At 54.1% G+C, this 23,270-nt stretch overlaps 1 protein-coding gene across 4 annotated transcripts in view; it reads right to left on the bottom strand.

Moving 5' to 3' along the window:
• Nucleotides 1-14,505: 14,505 nt before the first annotated feature.
• Nucleotides 14,506-23,270, bottom strand: part of LOC144940596 (CDK5 and ABL1 enzyme substrate 2-like) — a 28,941-nt gene continuing 20,176 nt past the window's right edge. For 2 of the 4 annotated variants that reach the window (XM_078866817.1, XM_078866818.1), the window contains 7 exons: nucleotides 22,357-22,434; nucleotides 21,407-21,515; nucleotides 19,085-19,298; nucleotides 18,412-18,521; nucleotides 16,732-16,838; nucleotides 15,767-15,974; nucleotides 14,506-15,384 (listed from right to left, as the gene is read on the bottom strand). In XM_078866817.1, coding sequence (XP_078722943.1) covers nucleotides 15,244-15,384; nucleotides 15,767-15,974; nucleotides 16,732-16,838; nucleotides 18,412-18,521; nucleotides 19,085-19,298; nucleotides 21,407-21,515; nucleotides 22,357-22,434 — 967 coding nt within the window. In that variant the 3' untranslated portion in view covers nucleotides 14,506-15,243. The remainder of the gene's footprint in view (nucleotides 15,385-15,766; nucleotides 15,975-16,731; nucleotides 16,839-18,411; nucleotides 18,522-19,084; nucleotides 19,299-21,406; nucleotides 21,516-22,356; nucleotides 22,435-23,270) is intronic. The other 2 variants (XM_078866819.1, XM_078866820.1) reach the window with 2 other exon arrangements.

Raw genomic sequence — 23,270 nt, forward strand, 5'->3', positions numbered from 1 at the left:
CGTTTCTCTTCCCGCGCGTTCCCATTGTCCGCTGGCCGTTGTTTTGTACGCGTCTACATTGAACTTCTTTGGCACCGTGTGCGTAGCCAACCGTGCTCATCATCGGAGGTGCGGGGGGGGGAAGGACAACAAACTAAACACAACAAAAGAAGTTCTCGTAGAAATGAGTTTGTCAAGCTAGTTGATTAGAGTGCATAGCTCCAGTGGATTCCGAATATCGGAAGGAAGAACGTTCCAGACGGCCACAAGAGCGCATCTGAAAGTGCCGCGCGATGATGCGGTGACCACCATCTTTTTTCGATGATTATCCAAAAGCCGCTGCTGCTCTGAGGATGATGACCGGAGTTTGCGTGATGATGGTTTACGCTCCTTGACGAGATCGGCAATGGTATTGTGGTTCATTTGTGACAAGCGCTTTGTGTGTGTAATGAGCGCAACCTTGCAAAGTATTCATTCGACAACTGGAAGCCAATGCAGCACGGTCGGATCTTGCAGTGCTCAATTGTGTTCGCACTCTGCAGCTTGGTAATGTTTTTTCCAGACGTCCCGTAGAGTAGTGGAGTTGCAAAAACCGAGCTGCTGTCGACATGATACACGCCACCGTGTTGGCTTCGTCACGACTCGATTGGTGGCTTTTGCTGGCATTTAAAGGTGTTTACCGTCAAATTTTGATGCCGCACCTTTTCCGCTCAGTTGCCAACTGGTGATGCAGTAGAAGTAGCACCGTGCAGCTACATTTGTCTATCTGCTGGATGAGGGCCTCACAGTGCTGTGCGGGTCGTGGAGGTTTGTTTGGTCAGTGCCGGTTGGCAAAGGCGGGCAGCGTAGGTGGGAGCAATGAAGTGCAATACAACGATGGGTTTCTATTGCTGGACATCTGTGAAAAATACATTTTTCGCTCATCAGATGCCTCCAGTATTAATAAATATTCTAATTTTCACTGCACCATTCTCTTTCCCGCACACAATGGAGCCTCCGTGGTCGAACGCACCTAAACTAAACTTTTATTTCATTTTACCAGGTAAGGCCCATCACTGAGCTACGTAGCTCTTTTTGAGAAGCGACCTGGCCCATATCATCATCACGCGGGCAAGAATAGCGACCTGGCCCATATCATCATCACGCGGGCAAGAATAGCAGCAGCCCAAATACTCTAAACGTGTGATGTTGATTCTAAAATTGGAGGGAAAAACCAAAGGACACGGAGAAAAAAATCCACGCAACCACAGGGAGAGATGCACCGCAAATTCCAAATATACAGCAGCAGGCGTAGGGGTCGAGATGAAACCGATGATCTGTATAACAGGCGAGGTAGTTAACATCTAACTATCGTGGCGCCATGATCCACCCACAGTGAGCATCCATCCACGAGTTACGCCGCAGTGGCGAGATGTTAACTCCCTCGTCTGGTATGCAGGAGGTCGTGGGTTCGACCCTGATGCCTGCTGTATATTTGGAGTTTCCACTCTCTCCCCGTGGTCGTGTGGATTTTTCTCCAGGCCCTCCGCTTTTTCACCTCCACATTTATAAAGGCGTATTTAGAGTATGTGGCTGCTATAAATGTCCACGTGATGATAAGCCACTTCGTAGAGCTATCGTTTGTGATAAGCAGGCGGCTTCTGAACAAGAGCTACGTAGCTCAGTGGGCCTTACCTGGTCAAATGAAAATAGAACAAAATCGTTACTCACGCTCAACAAACCCTTGGTCATAGGAATCGGTTTTACCCTTTCTGGCAATAAAACAGTTGTGTTAAGATGTTAAAACACCCAACAAAAAGCGTGCATGTTCGCCACCAGTACCGGTGTCGTTAATGCAGACATGATTCATTGCAAAAGGCTTCGGTTTGGTGTTTTAACATCTGAACACAACTGTTTTATTGCCAGAAGGCGTAAAACCTATTGTTACATTTCGATACTGACAAGGGAGGTCCCACAATGAACCCCTCGCTGTGCTTCCGTAAACACGACGTGGTCGGACGCGTTCCCGACGGTGCGGTGCCGTCCGGTTGGACTGGCAGAAGAGTCGTCGTCCGCGCGAGGCCGCGCGAGGCCGCGCGAGGCCACGCGAGGCCACGCGAGGCCACGCGCAGCTTCCTTCCCTGCCCCTCTCACTGTCGGGGTGTTCCGTGGCTTGTGGCGGCCGGCGGTGCGCCGTTTCAAAGACGCGCGGACGACCTCGGCGACTTGCGGACGCACGGTGGATATGTACATCAGGTATTGCTTTTATTGGTAGATTTAAATAGAACTGAACAGTAACGTGTGACATTAGTTTTTTTCGTCGTTTGCACAATATCGATCGCTCGTAAACACAATCGGGTAAAGCGTGATGATGATTATTATTATTTCATTCATTCATTCAAGCAAAATCGGAGGCAATCAAAAGTGTTTAAAATAAATGTAACTCTTGGAAAAGTACCGGCAGATCCTGATTCAAAGCAATGACGACGACGACAACTTAGACCCAAGCACAACGAGCTGCCCCCTTCCCGTAAGGCTGGCACAGACGACGACCGAGAAAGGGATGGAGATGTTTGCGATCGCCCAAAGTCATTTCTGAAACGACGTCCTCCGAACCCCGAGCTCGCGACGACCACGAAGAGTCAACCGGAGCCATCGGTCGATGCTGGCCGCCGCGGTGGCTCGGAGATGTTAACTACCTCGCCCGGTATGTAGCAAGTTCGCGGGTTCGATCCCGACCCTCTGTATTTGTGTGTCTCTCTCCCCGTGGTCGAGTGCATTTTTCTCCGGGTCCTCCGTTTTCTTTCCCCTCCACATTTAAAATGAATGTCACGCGCGTTTAACAGTGTTTGGCCGTTGCTATAAATTTCCACGCGACGATGACGACGAGGATGATGATGATGATGACGATGATGAGCTCACTTTCGTTGATCTATCATTCGCGATGGCCAGGTCGCTTCTGAAAAAAGCTGTACAGCTCAGTGGGGCCTCACCTGGCAAAATAAATTATTTTATAGTTTTTATTCAATGAAGTCGGTCGATGTAACGGTTATAATGACCACGTTGATGTTTTTGTTTTTACGGTGGGTAACTGCTGGGCGGGGGGGGGGCTCATTCAAAAGCCAGCTGCCTCCAAATCTTGAAAAAAAAACCCCTCCCCTCCGCCACCCATCCAGCGGCACGCGCGGCAATCAGAGGCGAGACTTTTATCTGATCGGTCGAGCAACGGAGCTTGTAATCGGTAAGTTACCGATTATCGAGTCACCGATTACCCCCCCCCCCCACTCCTCCCTGCCCCGGATCCGGGCGCCTGCACCTGAAACCCTGGGCGCACAAACGGAGGTCCGGCCGGCCGGCGATGCGCCGGGGAGTGCGTGGCACGCTCGCTCCTCGCTCCCTCGCTCCCTCTCTCCACTCGGGGAAACTTCGGAAAGCTCAGCACCACCGCAACATTATTCGCTTTATGGCTCATCAGATTCCTCCAGTAGATATAAATATTCTGATTCCAGGGCTGTTACCTTTCTATGGAGGGCTCTCACCTTCCTCCCTTGACTGTTTACCACCACCAACAACAACCGCCATTCGCCACTAAGTGGCAGTGACATCGCCACAGCGCTTGTGCCAGGCAACGTGCACTTTAAGGCCATGTGAAGTGTCGAACGCCCGCTGGCAGGTCACGGGACAGACCCAGCAGGTGTCATGGGTTGACTGACTGAGATGAGTGGCCGATGCACCACCTGTGCCCCCTACTGTGCCAACTTGCTGTGTTTTAGCCACCCAACGCTCCATTCGTTGTTGTGAGCGTCGCTCCTCTGCCCTCCGTTGTTGGAGGGCGACTGCCTCCAACTGCCTAGCAGCGTCCTTCACGAGCCTCCTCCACCGCTGGTACCCGTCGTCGGCAAGTCCACTCAGCTCCACTACCATCCATGCCAAAGAGGGAACGACTCCCCATTGTCGTTATCATTCACCGCAGTTATTTCAGCTCTTTAGTTTTGTTGTGGTTGTGACAACGTGCCGTACGAGAATGCAGAGCCAAGTTTCGGCTAAAATTGAACAAAGATAGAGTTCCATAATAGAAGTACAACTTTTTGTTGGGTTAGATTGCGTGAATATAAATGTTGTGTCGTCGTTAAACCCGCCACCACCCGACACAGCCAACCAGCGAAGGGTTTGTCACGTAAACAGACCCGTGCCCAACTCGTGACTGGTCCAGCACTTAGCCGGTTGTTGCGCGTTGGGGAGAGTGACACCCACAGCGACAGTTACACAATTCGAGGAGCCGGTGACGTCTCGCCGGTGATTACAACAACCACAACCAACATCGTCAGGCGACAGCCAGACTTGTGGAGAAATCTTCCCTTGCTGTTTCGGTCTTAAAGAGACGGAGAGTGAACATGCTGTCATCTAACCCAAAAAAAACTATCGTGGATAATATTGGTCGCAAATGCCTACCACCACCACCAACCACCACCACGTGTTATTAAACAAAGCTAGACTTCACCACATGACTGGCAGTGGCAAACACATGGGGAAGTGACGTGATGGCTTTAATGACCAAGTTTGGCGACCGTTCACAGCGAGCGGGTGACAGGAGTGGTGGTTTCCAGTGAGTGAATGGGCGAGCGAGTTTGTAGGCAGATGGGGGCGAGCGAGTGGGCAAGTGGGTGGGTAGATGGGGGCGAGCGAGTGGGTGAGTGGGTAGGTAGATGGGGGCGAGCCAGCGAGTGAGTAAGCGAGTGGGCAAGTGGGTGGGTAAATGGGGGCGAGTGGGCGAGTGGGTAGGCAGATGGGGGCGAGCGAGTGGGCGGGTAGATGGGGGGCGAGTGAGTGGGCGTTGTAGGTAGATGGGGGCGAGTGAGTGGGCGTTGTAGGTAGGTAGATGAGGGCGAGCGAGCGAGTGGGTGGGTAGATGGGGGCAAGTGAGTGGACGAGTGGGTAGGCAGATGGGGTCGAGCGGGCGAGTGGGCGAGTGGGTGGGTAGATGTGGGCGAGCGAGTGGGCGTTGTAGGCAGATGGGGAGCGAGTGAGCGAAACATCCCCCGACCATATCCCAACCCCATATAGGGAGCTCCAGGGAGGGGGGACGTTTGGCCTACTCTTCCCACACTCGCCGAGACAAGACACCTGCAACGTGGGGGCTGAGACGAAAGCGGGGAGGACCGCTCGCCGTCGTGGAAACACGGGGGGGGGCACTTGTCGTCATGGCAATGCTGGGGGGTGGGAGCGCTGGCCGTCGTGACGATGCGGGGGCTCGGCCACGGAGGACGACGTGGGGAGAAGGAGCCACCGCGGTGCAGAATGGAGAAGAGGAGGAATCTGCGGGGCGACGTTTGATCTTTGGTGCGAAACGCGGCAGCCGCCGGTAGGCGACTCTCTCCCAGACGCACGGCAACCACCGCACGCCCTCGTGCACGCGGCCACGGTAACAAACGTGACCCAAGTGGACAATACGCCTCCGTACTTCCCTCGGCCGCCCTCCCCACATAGAAAAATGTAAAGTCATTTTTTTACTTTACACATTACATCAGCCGCAAGGGCCTTCGGGAAAGTGCGTCAAAAAGTCAGCAGCATCGGTTAAATATGAGCGAAACCCTGGACAGCCTTCGACATTCAGTGTCCTCATCAGCCTCGCTTAGAAAACTAAACGTGCCACAGTTATTTTGGCCGCCGGTCATCGTCATCTTTTTATCTGACGGTCTTAGACTTGGGGATTCACACGGTCGGCCCGTGGAATGGGGGGAGGTGGGGGGAGGTGGGGGGGACGTCTCATCGTTCCACGTCGCGTTCCTGGCCAAAGGCGCTGGTGACGTCGCCGAAGCTACGGGCCGGCCCGGAACGACACTAGCCGGAGACGTCCGGGTCTTGCTGCGCATCGCCACAACAGCGCTGGCTGGCGGCGGCGGTCGGCCCTCGTGTAGAAGCCATGCTCGAGGCACCGCGTCAACGCCGCGCCTGATGACGTGTACACGTGTACACACACACACGTGTGCGTGTACACATGTACCTCATCGGAACAGATTCGGTAGAAAAACTGGCGACTTACACGTACGTCATCGGAACAGGGAAATTGTTAATGGATCGCTCTTCCTGCTCAGCAGGACATAAGCCAAACGTGTTTAAGCACGCACGCACGCACCTTGGCCCCCACTAGTCAGTACGGACACGGTGCAGGAAGATCTTCACTCCACACCACCGGGAGGTTGGCACGACCAAGCGCGTCTGGCTGGCTGGCTCCCTGGCTGCCTGGCTGGCTCCCTGGCTGGCTGGCTGCCTGGCTGGTTGCCTGGCTGACTGGCTGGCTGCCTGGCTGGCTGGCTCCCTGGATGGCTGGCGGCTGCCTGGCTGACTGGCTGGCTGGCGTGCATTCCCCCGGTCTCCACTCACTCCCCACTGCTGCCCGTTGACACTGGGGGGTGGCGGCAGTCACTGGGGCGGGGGGGGGAGGGGCAGCAATGGAGAGGTTCGGTAACAGCTGTCCGGAGCAGCTGAGGCCCTCTGGGACCGCCACTGTCATTGGCTGGGGTTGGGGGGGTGACAATGGTAGGCCCCCCCCCAAACTTTGCTCAAAAACTCTTGGGATGCTTCATCGAACTTCCAGGGAGGGAGGGGGCAGGTTGCCCCATTATAGCGGGGAGGAGGGGGGAGGTCCCCCTGGGCTAATAAAAGATGACCGCGCATCGCATCGCGTTACGCGCACGACGTGAATGCAAAATGTTATTTGTTTGTCACATTATTACTACTACTACTACCCAGTGCCGTTGCTTCGTGAATTAATTGTGTTCATTTCCTAATAATGTTCCGTAAATGCGGTTGGACAAACGTGCCACTGTAGGACAGCAGAGCTTAGGCAACAGTTGCTGCCGGTTCTGGGTGCGCTCCCGCTTGCCTGTGAATCTACTCTCTATCTCTATCAATCTCTAGGAGTTCCCAAATCCCGAGGTCTACGCACGGTCAGCCGAGGAGCACGGCTCTTTTTCGCCGACCGTCAAACGTCCGAGGGACGCGGTTGGTGCCAGAACAAACCACGGCCAAGATGGCGAAGCAGCCGAGCGAGTTTAAGGACAGTGCAGGGAAGGCAGTGGCATTCGTGAAACGCAACAATCACATGGGGGTCGTGAGGCGACTGACAGAAACCACCGTCATCATCACCTCCTCCCACCGCCACCACCACCATTACCACCAGATGCTGCCTCGGCCGCCTGATAGTGCCACGCTGCTGGAGGGCGACGATGGCCGGTTCACCTCACCCGAAGACGAAGCCACAGAGCCTCAGTCGCCAGAGGAGAGCCACCGCGTTTCCGATGAGGCCCTGCCGTTTCCTGTGGCAGGAGGAGTTCACCGAGCCACAGGCCAACGTGCGAGCAGACGACGAGGTGTCCGAGACTGACGGAGAGGACAGCGTGAGTGACAGGAGCTACTCACAAGTCAAGGGCGAGGGTGAATATGCGCCTGGGGACATCCTAAAGTACACCTTCAGGCAGCGTAAGGTCAAGGTTGAGGCCTTCTTCCCTGACCTGACGGCCTTCCTCATTGCCGTTCAACAAATTTGTCGCAATCGCGAAAGGTTTGAGTTCAACTTCCACGTTCATGCGCAAGGCGAGGAGGAAAATGACTTCTGCTCAGAAGTAATTCCCCGCAGCTACTGTCACCATCACAACACAACAACATATATCATGGCTTCACAGCTATTAAGGTAGCCAGTATGAACTGCAACAGTGCTCGCAGCGACAAGAGGTGGGGTCAGATCTGCAGCTTGACACCACTCTGGAGGCCCAATGCCAGCCTCTTCTAGGCGGCCGGGCCTTCTTCAGCCATGCTGAGGACAACCTCGCTTGAGTGGCGATTGTGTTCGGTTCGCGGTTTGTACCAGACGGCGTGGTCTTAAAAGAGATTGTAAAAGGCCACTTGATTTCTGTTGATTTTGCCCTCAATAACTCCAGGCTGAGGTGTTTTACCGTGTACATGCCAAGCAGGGCCTCCGGGAAGAAGCTCTTCTTCTGCGTGCTGTTGGACGCACTGGCGACAGACGACGCGGACGATGGGCACACGGTCGTGAGGGGAGACTTCAACTGCACTTTGGACCCGGCTCTCGACTGCAAAACCACGGAGACTCACTGCAATCTGCACGGCCGCTCGTAGACCCGGTACTGAAACTGGATCTGCTCGACGTGTGGTGACTACAAAATTCAGCCCAGTGGCAGTACTCCTGGTGCCGCTACTGCTCTCAAGGCAGGATAAGCTTCGCGAGGTCCGATCGACTGGATGTAAACGCCAGCGGGGTTAACTTGCTCGAGGGTTTTCAGATTACCACTTGGTCTCCGTGCTCCTGCGAATTCCCAGCACAGCGCCTACCGGAGACTCAACGTGCAGCGGCTTAAAGACAAGGATTTTAAGGAAACCTTTAAGGCCTTTTGGGGCCAATGGCTGCCTGCCTAAGCAGCTTCAGTTCCCGGCAGTAATGGTGAGACAACACCAAGGCACAGGTCAGCGCTCTCGGTCGACAGTTCACAAGCCAGAACTCCACCGCTAGGAAGGAGGTCGTACAGCAACTACAGAACGACCTTTTGGTGCTTGAGGCAGAGCTGAGCTCACTCCAGAGCATACACGAGGGTGAGATGCTGCTGGAGAAGCAGCGGCTTTTCAGGTCCATCACAAACCAGCAGGCGCATCGGTCATTCGTGAGCAACAAGATGCAGCACTTATTGCAGATGGACTCTCCCTCTAAATGTTTCTTTCGCTTACAAAAAAACCTGGCAAACACTCACAATATGTTAAGCTCACAAACCCCAGATGGACAAAGAGCCACATTTGAGAGGCAAATCGCTAAGATCGCCAGGGATTTATATTCGCAAGCTTTTATCGGCAAAACCATACAAGACAAGGCTGTCCAGGAGCTACTAGATAGGGGCCCGACCTTAGGCGACTCTGAACGGGAGCGTCTCGACAGCCCCATCACCCTGCAGGAGCTCCACGGGCTCGCAGCCGGTAAAGCACCAGGGATTGACGGCCTGCCAGTTGAGCTTCATGCAGCCTTTTGGGATAGGCTCGGCCGCTGCCCAATGGAGTTGATGACAGAGAGCCTGCAGAAGGGTGAACTCCCACTGAGCTGCAGGAGAGCGGTGGTCACCCTGCTGCCCAAGAAGGGGGACCTGCGCTTCAATGAAACCTGGCGACTTGTGCCTCTCTTGTGCGCCGATTACAACATGTTCTCCAAGGTGCTGGCCAGAGTAGTCATATTGTATCCTTGGTCGGTGCATATATGATAACATCAGTACGGTTGGATATATAATCTCCCTCGCAGAAATGCACTACGTGGACTCAGGCCTCCTGTTCTTGGATCAGAAGGCCTTCGATCGAGTGAGCCATGGGTACCTGGGTAAGCTGCCAACGTCATTAGGCTTCAGCCGGGCTTTCATCTCGCACGTTAGGCTCCTGTACATGGGCACATCCAGTCTCATGAAAATCAACCAGCGGCTCGGCGCCCCTTTTCCTGTGACGAGGGGGGTCAGACAGGGATGCCCTCTTTCAGGGCTGCTGTACACCGTGTCTATTGAGCCACTCCTATGCCACCTGAGACTAAATGTGTCTGGCCTCAAGGCCCCAGGATCTGAGAATGCAGTCGTCGGGCTCTCGATGTACGCGGGGACAACATATGCATCGTGGTTAATGATGCACAGGACGTCTCCGCGCTATGTTTGCCGGTGGTAGTGTACGAGAAGGCCTCCTCTGCCAGGGTCAACTGGGCCAAGCGTGAGGCTCTATGTTTGGGGTCGCGTTGCCACGTGCGTTGTTCTCCTCCCAGGAGGAATCAGTTGGCAGGCTGACGGAATCAAGTACCTGGGGGTCTACCTGGGGAAACCACACGTCGCTTAGAACAATTGGACCGAGCTGGCCGACGTGATCGAGGCTAAAATGCTGGCATGAGCGTGCCTCACTCCGCAGATATCCTTTAGGGGCAGAGTGCTCGTCGCTAATAACTTGCCAGCATATTTGCTGTGCCACAAGGCCAAAGCCCTCCAGCCTCCGGCCTGGTTACTCACCAGAATGAACTGCTCACTCACGCACTTAGTCTGGCACAGCAAGCACTGGCTGAGGCCGGTGGGTGAGGGTAGCCAGGTCCTGGTGGACGTCGCCGCCAGGATGATGAGTTGCAGGCTTTTGGCCGTGAGGCGGCTGCTGTACTAAAGGGAGGAACTACCCTGGAAGTCGCCGGCCCTCACCCTGCTGAGAGATGCAGGGGGGTGCCTGGGGTAGGGGAAAGGAGCTCTTCCTGTTAGACTTGGGCCTGGTCGACTACACGTGGCTGCCAAGTTATTACCAGAGCCTTTTGGACACGTGGCGGAGCTTCGAGTGGAGCAGAGTGTGCACACACGCACTACGACCTCAAACATTTCCTGCAACGGCCTTTTCGAAGTAATGGGAGGAGAGAGGACTCTACGCATCACCTCAGCATGGCATGCGCGACGATGTGCTGTTTGTGTCGTGCTTGGCGAGTGCAGCGCATGTTCCGCGAGTCGTGTTTTTGTTGTAACGTGCACACTTCAAGCTGTATTTCCATGTGTTTTTGTACTGAAATCAGCTACCGTGCTATTGCTGCTGGCAACAATAAAAGTGGTTTAAAAGTCAAGTCTCTCTATCGCTCTCTATCGCTCTCTCTCTCTCTCTATCGCTCTCTCTCTCGAGATAGAGAGAGATAGAGTCAACGGAGACTATGTGCGTTACAAATTCGACGTCATTAAACTTCTGATCAAGGCGTAAAATCCTGGGGACTGGAAAATTCCGCAAAAAAATACTCTGGCCGTGCGCTTGTCCATACGTGCTTGATGACGGAGTGATGAGGAATAGAACGACGAACTGCCGGCACGTTCGGCTTTCTGGCGGCGGCGCGAGCGATTGGACGATGACGGCCGGAGGGCGGCGGGGTTGGGGGCGAGTGTCGATTGCGAGCCAACCCCCTCGCGTCCACGCTGCCCCCGCCACCTCCGGTCGCCACGTGTGTGGACCACGTCACACGGCCCAAGCCGCACGGACGATTCTACGCAATGAACTGAACATCGGGGCAGCTCCGTTCGGTTACCGAAGAATGCTCCCGGCGCGTGCACCGAAATGTCGGACATAGCTTCGCCGTACAAAGCGGAGCGGAGACGACGCGACATGGCCCTCTGCTAACTCCACCTGCTCCAGTCAAAATTGAGATGCATCGCATACTTATATACTCTCTCTATACATATAAAACTTGTAATATACTTATATATAGATCTGTTTCTTATATATAATTAAACCCATTCCTATTGTTCACATTAATTTCATCGTCAGGGCGGTACATACAGAGCGCCGCCATTCGTATATATTATATATTCCAATCGTCTGCAATTGGCAACACGTTAACTAATTGCACTAAATTGCACACAAAAAACACGCGAGCACAAGATAGGGCGCAAAGCCAAGGCTCAGGCTTATAGCATTCCCAATTATTATGGAGGCCCAGCCAGAGTTCCGTTAACAACACTGCGCTGCATTGCAGTGCGTGGTCTGGAGCATGCGGTACGCACCGGGTCGTGCTAGCTAATGCATGCGGTACACACCGCTTGTGCTAGCTAATGCATGCGGTACGCGCCGGCTGTGTGAGCTAATGTGTATTATACTTTGCAGGTGCGTTAGCTAAACGCAAGTTTGCGCTGGCCAGGTTTGTTAGCTGAAGCGAATGCTATTGGCCAAGTGTGTTAGCTAGAATATGCTGTATGCACCAGGTGTATTAGCTATAGTGTAAACTACCTGCCAGATGTGTTAGCTAAAGTATGCTGTACTGGCCAGGTTTGTTAGCTTGAGTGTAATATACTGGCCAAGTGTGTTCCCTAAAGCATGCTGTATGCACCAGGGGTGTTCACTAAAGTGTAAATTACTGGCCAGGTTTGTTAGCTAAAGCACGCTGCTGCTGCTGTTGGCCAGGTCGAATCCCAAAGCCAAGAAGGAAGCGGCACTTTGGCCCCACATCCTGGCAGCTCAGCCCCAAGTGAACGCATGAAGGAGTTTGTTTGCAACGTTAATTATTATGGTCATTAATTTTTTTCCGAAAACTCTCACATTTCACGGAGAGGGCCATCGGGCTGCTTCCCATAAGACCACGGTGGCAGCACCTGTGGCCCATTGCACCGTCCCGAGTCATAAATCAAGTCACGAGGGCCTTGCTGGTGCAACTAGCGATCTCTACGCTGGCATCAGACTAGAGATCGCTAGTTGTTCCACTATAGACTCTTCTACACTGGCATCAGACTCTAGTAGAGTCTATAGTGACACAACTAGCGATCTCTACACTGGCATCAGACTCTAGTAGAGTCTATAGTGACACAACTAGCGATCTCTACACTGGCATCAGACTCTAGTAGAGTCTATAGTGACACAACTAGCGATCTCTACACTGGCATCAGACTCTAGTAGAGTCTATAGTGACACAACTAGCAATCTCTACACTGGCATCAGACTCTAGTAGAGTCTATAGTGACACAACTAGCGATCTCTACACTGGCATCAGACTCTAGTAGAGTCTATAGTGACACAACTAGCGATCTCTACACTGGCATCAGACTCTAGTAGAGTCTATAGTGACACAACTAGCGATCTCTACACTGGCATCAGACTCTAGTAGAGTCTATAGTGACACAACTAGCGATCTCTACACTGGCATCAGACTCTAGTAGAGTCTATAGTGACACAACTAGCGATCTCTACACTGGCATCAGACTCTAGTAGAGTCTATAGTGACACAACTAGCGATCTCTACACTGGCATCAGACTCTAGTAGAGTCTATAGTGGAACAACTAGCGATCTCTACACTGGCATCAGACTCTAGTAGAGTCTATAGTGACACAACTAGCGATCTCTACACTGGCATCAGACTCTAGTAGAGTCTACAGTGACACAACTAGCGGTCTCTACACTGGCATCAGACTCTAGTAGAGTCTATAGTGACACAACCAGCGATCTCTACACTGGCATCAGACTCTAGTAGAGTCTATAGTGACACAACTAGCGATCTCTACACTGGCATCAGACTCTAGTAGAGTCTATAGTGGAACAACTAGCGATCTCTACACTGGAATCAGACTCTAGTAGAGTCTACAGTGACACAACTAGCGATCTCTACACTGGCATCAGACTCTAGTAGAGTCTATAGTGACACAACTAGCGATCTCTACACTGGCTTCAGACTCTAGTAGAGTCTATAGTGACACAACTAGCGATCTCTACACTGGCATCAGACTCTAGTGGAGTCTAAAGTGGAACAACTAGCGATGTCTACACTGGTATCAGGAGTCTACAGCGGTGCAAGCAGCATACTTTCTTTTGGCCTCAGGCTCCAGTAGCTCTAGCGGTGTACACACACAGACACGGATTGGTAACGCTGATGCGTGTCTGTGTGTGTGCACGACCCCCATGCATGATGCGAGCGGAACCGTCGATCGCCGGCTGCATGAGATAGTGAGGGGGGGTCAGTGTGGGGGGGGGGGGGAGCAGCGAACACGAGGGGCAGGGCTGGGGGGGGCGAGGCTGGCGGGTAGGAGACTAAGCTGGCACTGGCGAGTAAACTCAGGGGGGCGCGCGGGCGCACAATCATCATCGGGAGCGCGACGCGTCAAACGAGCCGCGACAGGATATGTACATCGGACCAAGGTCGCGGGGCTTGTGGGGTTGAATGTGGGAGGGGGCGAGTGGGTCAGGAGGTTGGGGGGGGGTGGGGGGGGGGGTGGGGGGGGTGGGGGGGGGTGCCTCCCATGTGACCGCGGGCGACGCACGCGGATGGGCGCCAACACACAGACACAGGGCGAGGGGGGAGGCAAGGTGGGAGGCAAGGTGGGATTAGCATGCCCCCATCACCACCCTACGGCACCAATTGGCACCGGCGGTCCATATTGGTTCAGCACGTCGGTTCACTACACTGGTTTACCACACTGGTTCACCACATCGGTTCACCACATCGGTTCACCACATCGGTTCACCACACTGGTTCACCACACTGGTTCACCACACTGGTTCACCACACTGGTTCACTACGTCGGTTCACCACACTGGTTCACCACACTGGTTCACCACGTCGGTTCACCACACTGGTTCACCACGTCGGTTCACCACACTGGTTCACCACGTCGGTTCACCACACTGGTTCAACACACTGGTTCACCACGTCGGTTCACCACACTGGTTCACCACACTGGTTCACCACACTGGTTCACCACGTCGGTTCACCACACTGGTTCACCACGTCGGTTCACCACACTGGTTCACCACGTCGGTTCACCACACTGGTTCACCACACTGGTTCACCACGTCGGTTCACCACACTGGTTCACCACGTCGGTTCACCACACTGGTTCACCACGTCGGTTCACCACACTGGTTCACCACACTGGTTCACCACGTCGGTTCACCACACTGGTTCACCACGTCGGTTCACCACACCGGTTCACCACGTCGGTTCACCACACTGGTTCACCACACTGGTTCACCACACTGGTTCACCACGTTGGTTCACCACACTGGTTCACCACGTCGGTTCACCACGTCGGTTCACCACACTGGTTCACCAGAATGGTTCACCACGTCGGTTCACCACACTGGTTCACCAGAATGTTTGACCACGTCGGTTCACCAGAATGTTCACGTCGGTTCACCAGAATGTTTGACCACGTCGGTTCACCGAGGGCATGCCGGAATTGTCGCGGTGGAAAACGCACGGGCGGAGCTGGTGCGCGCATCCCTCACATGGGCGGATTGTAGCGCCTGCCCATCCGGGCAGCAGACCGAACACAGGACGGTCACGATGGACGGCGTAACGATTTGGTTTCCCGCGGGGTAAGGAATGTTAGTTTATTCTTTTCTTTTTCCGCGGTTGCAAATACTCGGCGGGGGGAGCGGGGGCGGGGGTGGGGGCGGGGGAGGAGGAACCGAACCAACTCACCGGGACTGCCCACACATGTCAGGCCTGCACCAGGCCTGCACCAGGCCTGCACCAGGCCTGCACCAGGCCTGCACCAGGCCTGCACCAGGCCTGCACAGGGACTCACGGTTCACCATCCCGTGGGGCAGGGTCTGGGCTCCGCACCACCCCTCGGCGTTCCTCACCGCGCCCCTAATGGGCGCGTGTGGAAGAAGAGCTTTGAAAGCCTGTCGGATTCCTCCAGAATAAATAATAAATACTCCGATTCTCCGATTCTGGAGGGACGGCACCTTGCAGAGGCGACTCCGGTCCCCCGCGGCCCCCCCCCCCCCCCACCACCCCGGGCGGCTCAGGCGTGGCTGGCGAGGCGGCGGTAGTGGGGCAGCACTTCGTGCTCGGGGAGGTGGAGGCTGAACTCGAGGGCCACCAGCACAGGGAACTCAAACGCAATGAGCTCACGGCGGTTCACGCGGAAACGCTCCTCCAGTTTCTGGTGGCACAAAGGGTGGGGGGAGAGAGCAGCGGAGTGGAGGGGGAGTGGAGGGGGAGCGGAGGGGGGCAGCAGAGGGGGGGGAGTGGAGGGGATGTAAAGGGGAGCAGAGGGGGGGGGGAGGGGGGGGATCGGAGGGGGGCAGCAGAGGGGGGCAGCGTACTAGAATGAGTACCTGGGGGCGGTGTGTAGTAAACATCTCCACTGGGGAGACAAAGGCGACTGGGCGTGGTGCTGGCCACCCACCCCCTCGTGTGTCACAGTGCCGGCCTTCGTTAGGTGCCGCTGTTCGCTAGCAGCGCTTGCTCCCAACATTCTTGTTACAGGCTACACGGGGGTGGGTGGGGGGGTGATGTTTGTGATGCGCGCGTTGCGTCCTCACGTCGAGGAGGTTCTTGACCTCCGGCTTGCGCAGGTCGCTGCTGATCTTGGCGGCGAGCAGCAGGCAGGAGCCGGCGCACAGCTTGCGGTTCTGCTTGTTGAGCTTGCCCTGCAGCACGAGCTTCTCGAAGAAGACGAACGCCACGGCCACCGTCGACTCCTCCAGCGCGCACTCCTCTAGCGCCATCTTGCGCATCTCGCGCTTCAGGCTGCCGCCACCGCCGCACACAACAAACATAATAATGCAAAGATCCCCCGGGTAGCCTTCGCAGACTGTAGGGGCAAGTGCTGCTCGCGAGCACTTACGAAAGGCCGGAAACGGGGCGAGGGGGTGGGTGGCCAGCACCACGCCCGGCCGCCTTGGTCTCCCGAGCGGCGGTGTTATACACCACACCGGGTACTCATTTGAGGCTGAGCCGACCTAGGGGGAGGCCCAGGACAGATTTAGATAATAGTCACCGGTGTTGGCCGTGAGCGGGAATCGAACTCGGGTCGCCCGGTTCATAGCGCAGCATAGCGCTAACCGCTGCACTGCCGCTCACACACACGCGTGTCAAAGACAAGCATCCCCCGCCCGTATAGCCTTTACCAAACTGTTGGGGAAAGTGCTTTGGCTTTCAGAGGGTTTCCAACGCAACGCGAGCAGCACGTTGTGTCGTACTCCCTCCTCCACTCGACGCAGCGCACGGATGGGATACGTGTCCCACTCGCGCACGGTCGGAGACCCGGCAGAGCGAGCCGTGGTGTTGGTCACGAGAGGCCGAGCCGCGTTACAACCAAAGGCCTTCCTTTACCCCCCGAGCCCCGGGAGAGCCCAGAGAGACTCCAGGGAGGGAGGAGAGGGAAGTAAGGGACAGAGGTGAGGGAGAGAGGGAGGGAAACGGTAATGGAGAGAGGGAGGGAGGAGAGGGAAGGAAGCAGTGATGGAGAGAGGGAGGAGAGGGAGGGAGGGGGGGTGAGACTCACCTCCTGATTTTGCTCAGCGTGAGCTTGATGTGCGGGAACTTCTCATGGAACGTGTCGTTCATGTCACGCTTTAGGTCGGACGGCTTCACGTACTCGATGATCGTCGTCTGTGTGGGGGTACACGGTGGGTGGGGGGGGCACCGACAAAACTGTCTCAGGATCACGCGCACAGCAGGTTCTGTGCCCAGGGCGACCCAGAGCAAAGGGGGTTAACATCACGGTGGCTAGGAGATGTTGACTTCCTCGCCTGGTCTACAGGAGGTCGTGGGTTCGATCTCGACCCTGACGCCTGCTGTTGTATATTTGGGGTTTGCGTGTCTCTCTCTCGCTTCTCCCCATGGTCGCATCGATTTTTCTCCAGGTCTTCCGATTTTTCCCCTCCACATTTAGAATCAACATCACGCGTTCACAGTATTTGGCAGGTGCTATACATTTCCACGTGATGATGATGAAAAGTCACTTTCATTGAGCTATCATATAGCCAGCGTCACATCGGAAAAAGAGCTACATTGATAAATAAAAAATAATCAATAGTTTTAGTTTATGGTCATTTGCTTTGGGTCTCACGCAGGAGAGGACCCCACAACTAATGAATAATCCGCCCTCCCCCACCCCTCGACGTGGCATGCGGCACCCCCCTCCACCCCCCCCACCCTGGGTCTCCAGGGGCCTCTGCGTGGCCTGACTATGCCCACTGACGCCCATCGTGGTGGTCAAGAACTGTGCGCTGACGGTGTGTACGTTACGTACGTTGAACTTCTTTTGCACCATACGTAGCCAACCGTACTAATCGGAGGTGCAGCGGCAGAGGGGGTGGGATGGACAACAAACTAAACACGACGATATGGCTTGGGGTGGCCTTCATCCAGCAGTGGATTGATCATGGCGCCGGTGGTGACAATGAACGCGATGAATGAATGATTAAAAAACACCGTGCCATCCTTCGATTAGTCCCATTATGATCCACCATCAGTGTCTCTTGGCTTGGATCGTGTAGAGGTCTAATGTTAGCTGTTCCCTCCGCCATCCCAAACAACTTGATCCAAATCAAGTTGTTATGACAATGGCCACATTTGCCAATTGATTTTGGTTGAATCAGCGAAAACCCTGGATAATGTTGAAAAGCAAGCCAAACGTTTTCGTGAAGATGACATCCAGCGTCGCCAGGTGTTAACTAAAGCTCAGCTCTCATGTTATAGTTAAATACTTACATTATACAGGGACTGCTCTACTTACGAATGAGTTAGGTTCCAGAGGTTTGTAAGTCCAACTTTACTCCTGTTGATTCCAAACATGTTGTATGGCGTGTACACTAAACATGGGGAATAACTTTAAAAGTTGTATAATTTCCTGTAGATGTAGATGCCACTAGTTCTTCATGTTCTGCAGATGTAGATGCCACTGGTTCTTCATGTTCTGCAGATGTAGATGCCACTGGTTCTTCATGTTCTGCTGATGTAGATGCCATCACCGCCATCTGTTGCACGGAGTTTGAACTTCCAACTCTCGGTCCGAACAGGCAACTGGTCATACGAACAGGTTTGTTCGGATCTCTGAAAGTTCCATTATGCTGCCGATATAGGTAAGATGGGACTATACCATGTCGCAGGTGAGATGGGACTATACCATGTAGGAGATGAGATTGGACCATACCAAGTAGGAGGTGAGATCGGACCGTACCATGTATGAGGGGAAGATGAGCACACGCTTGTGCTTCCCGCACGGCCACTGCGGGTCCTCCAGGAGGTTGGGGTTGTACTCGAGGAACTCCACGGCGTCCAGGCCCAGGCCTGCACGGGGGTCACACGGCTCTCGCTGTGAGTCCCACACCGACGGGGCACAGCGGTGCAAAGCCAGGCCGCGCCATGCCAATATATACTCCGAATTATTATTACTATTATGTATTCCGCTTGTTTTTAACCCAGGAAAGACCTAAACGCAGAAAATCCCTGGGTTTAGTCTTCCACAAAGCTGCTCATGGTCCACCCTAAACCGCATCCACTGCACAAACCATGGCAGCAGTAGATGCAGATAGACCTGATGATGCACAAATGTAAAATAAAAAAATATTCAGCAGTATGCGACTGGTCATCCAGAACAGACCGTAACAATGTTGAACGACGCAATGCCCCAATCCACAAAGTAAACATCACGGCGATACGAAAGAGACATCCCAGAAATACACTTCACTGCTCCTGATGCAGTCACCTGACTTCAACACCCTGCCCTTTGCCCCCCCCCCGTCCGTGCCCCCCCCCGCCCGTTCCCCCTCCCCTCGCCCATGCCCCCCCCCCCGCCCGTACCACCCACCCCCGCCCATGCCCCCCCCCCCGCGTCCCCCGCTGAGACGCACCGCTTTCCACGGCGGCGGGGCTGCTGGGCTTGAGGCCCTCGAACGTGGCCTGGCGCAACAGGGCCAGGTTGCGGCCCGTGCTGTTGCGCTGCTGCAGGGGCTGCGGCCCCGAGCTGCTGCCCCCACCGCCCACCCCTGGCAGTGGCGGCGGCGCATCGCCCCTCCGGCCCAGGAAGGCGAACGTCGGGAAGAGGAACTGAGCGTACGAGACGGTCTGTACGACGCACACGGGGGGGGCACGCTCGTCACGAATCCTCAAGACCACCGTCGTCTTCGTCGTCGTCATCAGCATCTTCACAACAACCATCGTCATCACTGCCACCTCTACCATCATCATATTTTTTTGTTTGTTGAAGTACAGAGTTAGCGGGATAACTTTAGTATAAATTGTATTATGGTTGGTATTGTTTGACTTGCATCCTACAGGGATTTTAGCACACAGCGTTGATATTCGGTGTTTTTTTCTGGAACACTTTTGCTGTTTTTCCTGGATGTTTCTGTTGCGTGTAGTCACTTTAAGATGTTTCTTGTTCATGTTTTTGTTTGTTGCGGTTGCACCCGAGTCAAGAGCCACATGGCTCACTGGGCTATACCTAATACATGAAACTGAAACCTGATCATCACCTCTACCATAATTACCATACACACCACCACTGTAAAAACCCAAAAAACCCACTTTTACCATCATCATAATAATAATCACTGTGATCACCGACATCTTCATCATCATCACCAATGTCACAACAACCATGGTCAGCGTCGCCACCTCTACCATCATCATCATTACCACTATCACTGTCAAAACCACTTTCGCCATCATTATAATCACTGTTATCATCGTCATCACCACCACCAGCATCGTCAACTCTACCATCATCAACATTACACACAAAGTTCTTGCCACAAATGAACCACGATACCTCGCCGACCTCGTCAAAGAGTATAAACCATCGCGCAAACTCCGGCCATCCTCGCAGTAGCGGCGGTGGCTTTTGGCTAACCGCTGGACAAAGACGGTGGTCACCGCATCATTGCACAGCGCTTTTAGATGCGCTTCTGCGGCCATCTGGAATGCTATTAGGAAGCCACTGGAGCTATGCACTTTCAAATCATCTAGTTTGAAAACTAATTTATCTTTAGAACTGCTCTTTGTGTTTAGTTTGTTGTCCTTCCCCCACACCTCCGATTAGCACGGTTGGCTACGTATGGTGCGAAAGAAGTTCAACGTACATACATTATCATCATCCTCACCACCGTCATTATCGATACTGGCCAGCCCATCACTGGCAAAACCACTTTCACCATCATTATCAACATAATCATCTTCACCGACACCAACACTCCCATTATCAAAAGCATCATCATCACCATGACCAGCGCGAGCGCGTGTGAGCATTGTTGTAACGCGGTGTGTGTGTCCGTCAGTGTGCATATGGGGAGCGGTGGCGCAGCGGTTAGCGTACTGCGCTACAAACCAGGCAACTCCACATTTAGAATAAACATCACACGTTGAGAGAGTTTGGCTGCTATAGATTTTCACACAATGAGCCACCTCACCATTGGAACCTCATTTGCCAGTAACAAAATATGATAATTGTTTTTTACCCTTTTATCTGGCAACAAAACTGACACCTTTTTTTTAAAAGGAGTCATGTTTGCATAGACCACAATACCTGCAGTCATAATGCAAACAAAAAACATAACTGATAATGTATGCACTGTCCTTGAAGTTGATTGGTCCACACCCGAGACAGCTTTCCTTAGAGCCTAGTCTCACATGGTGTTGGACCAGATGACGCCAAAAGGCGCACAACTCAAAGACAATGCACAATGCACCGTCAGAGTATGAGAGCTCGGGGTAAGCATTTACACCATTGCAACCTCATTTGCCAGTAACAAAATGAGTTGTGCGCCTTTTGGCGTCATCTGGTCCAACACCATGTGAGACTAGGCTCTAAGGAAAGCTGTCTCGGGTGTGGACCAATCAACTTCAAGGACAGTGCATACATTACCAGTTATGTTTTTTGTTTGCATTATGACTGCAGGTATTGTGGTCTATGCAAACATGACTCCTTTTAAAAAAAAGTGTCAGTTTTGTTGCCAGATAAAAGGGTAAAAAAACAATTATCTATGAGCCACTTCGTTGAGCTCTCATATGTGGCCAGATCGATTCTGAAAAACAGCTACATTGCTCAGTGGGGCCTTACCTGGCAAAACATAAATAGTTTATAGTAGTTTAGTTGTAGGTACTCGCTAACAGCACCTGCCCCAAAAGTCCATTAAGGCTAAACGGGGCATCTTTGTCTGTACAAGCATCGATACCTTGCCATCGGCTCCCAGCTCCACGCCCTCCAGGCCCATCACCATCTCCGTGGAGGTGGGGACACCACCGGATGCATGCCTCTGCCTCCCGGGTTCGGCCCGCACTTCGCTGCGTCCACACACACCAAGACAAATGTCCCCCCCCACCGTATAGAATAAGCAGACTGCTGGGTCAAGTGTTTTTAGTGAGCGGCGCCTATGAAGCCCGGGTTGAAGACACATTTCTTTGAAACTGCTTTTCGTGTTTAGTTTGTTGTTCGTCCACCCCCGCACCTCTGATTAGCAACGGTTGGCTACGTACGGTGCGAAAAAAGTTCAACATACAATATACAAATGGCACGGAGCAGTCTGACAGCTCGCTACACTGATACAGAATCTTGCGCTTAGGTGATACAATATAAATTCCCGGTTGCTGGTCGACTGCAGTGACAGGTCGGCACAGGCGTTGAATGGTCTACCGTTTGCGGTGTGCCGGGTGTGTAAATACTTCATGGCTCGCCGAATCAGTCGGACCCGCTGAAATTGATCCCTGGAACCAGGTGACACGTACCCAGAGATTACGAGTTAAGAGGCCTCGGTATCAGGGTCACAGACCCAGGTGCTGTGAGATGTCACACCCAGGAATTATGGATTTATAGACTACGGTGTTATGGGTTTGGACTCCCTGGTGTCGTGGGTTTAGACACCCCGGTGTCAGGGGTTTATAGACCATGGTGTTATGGGTTTGCAGGTGCAAGTGCTGTGGGTTTAGAGACCACAATGTGATGGCGGGGGGGGGTCACACAGGTACAGAGCGAGTGTGAGCACGCGGTGCTGTTGTGGGCTCCCTGCTCCCGGCTCCTGGCTGGAGCGGCGAGCGTGGCGGCGTGGCGGTGTGGCGGTGTGGTGGCGTGGCGGCGTGGCGGTGTGGCGGCGTGGCGGCGTGGCGGCGTGGCGGCGTGGCGGCTCACCCCAGGTGCGTGCCCTCGCGGTATGGCAGCACCGAGAAGACGGTGCAGAACGATCGCTTGGCGCTGATCAGCACTATCCTGCGGGGCCACGGGGGGAGTCGTCCAGGACGGGCCGGAGAGAGAGAGGTGGGCGGGGGGGGGGGGAGAGGGACACGGTGGCGAGACAGACGAGGGTATGACTATGAACTCTAAACACACACACACACGTCATCAGAATGGAATCGGAAGAAAAACCGATGACCTACGCACACGTCATCGGACCAGGATCGGGTTAAATGCACGCACACACGCAGCACACACACTCACGCACACACACATGCGCGCACACACACGCGCGCACACACACACACACAAGACGAAGATCCCTCGTTGTAGACTCAAACAAACTGTTGGGCCAAGTGCCGTTCGCAAGTAGCACCGATGAAGGTCGGCACTGTGGCACAGGAGGGAGTGCGTAGCCAGCACTACGCCCGGCCGCCTTTGTTTTCCCAGTTGCGATGTTTACACACCGCACCAGGTACTCATTTGAGACTGACTCGACCTAGGGAAGGCCCAGGACCGCTTTAGCTAATCGTCACTGGTCTTGGCCGTGAGCGGGAATCGAACTCGGGTCATCGGGTTCCTAACACGCGCACACACACACACACAACAAAGACCCCCCATATAGTCTTAACAGACTGTAGGGGCAAGTGCTGTTAGCGAGCACCTATGAAGGCACGCACACACACACACACAAGTCCCCTGTCCAAGCACCCCCCCCCCCCCCCGCAAAGTCCGTCTCCTAAGCCAGTGCCTCAATGCAACAGCGGGAGCAGTAGCTGCCAACGAACTGCTGCAGGTCTCGTAGACCCACACCCCCCTCATAACAGACCCCCCCCTTGCCAGCAGCGGCGGCGGTGGTGTTGATGGAGGCT

The sequence above is a fragment of the Lampetra fluviatilis genome, chromosome 23 (assembly GCF_964198595.1).
Source record: "Lampetra fluviatilis chromosome 23, kcLamFluv1.1, whole genome shotgun sequence".
NCBI lineage: Eukaryota > Metazoa > Chordata > Hyperoartia > Petromyzontiformes > Petromyzontidae > Lampetra > Lampetra fluviatilis.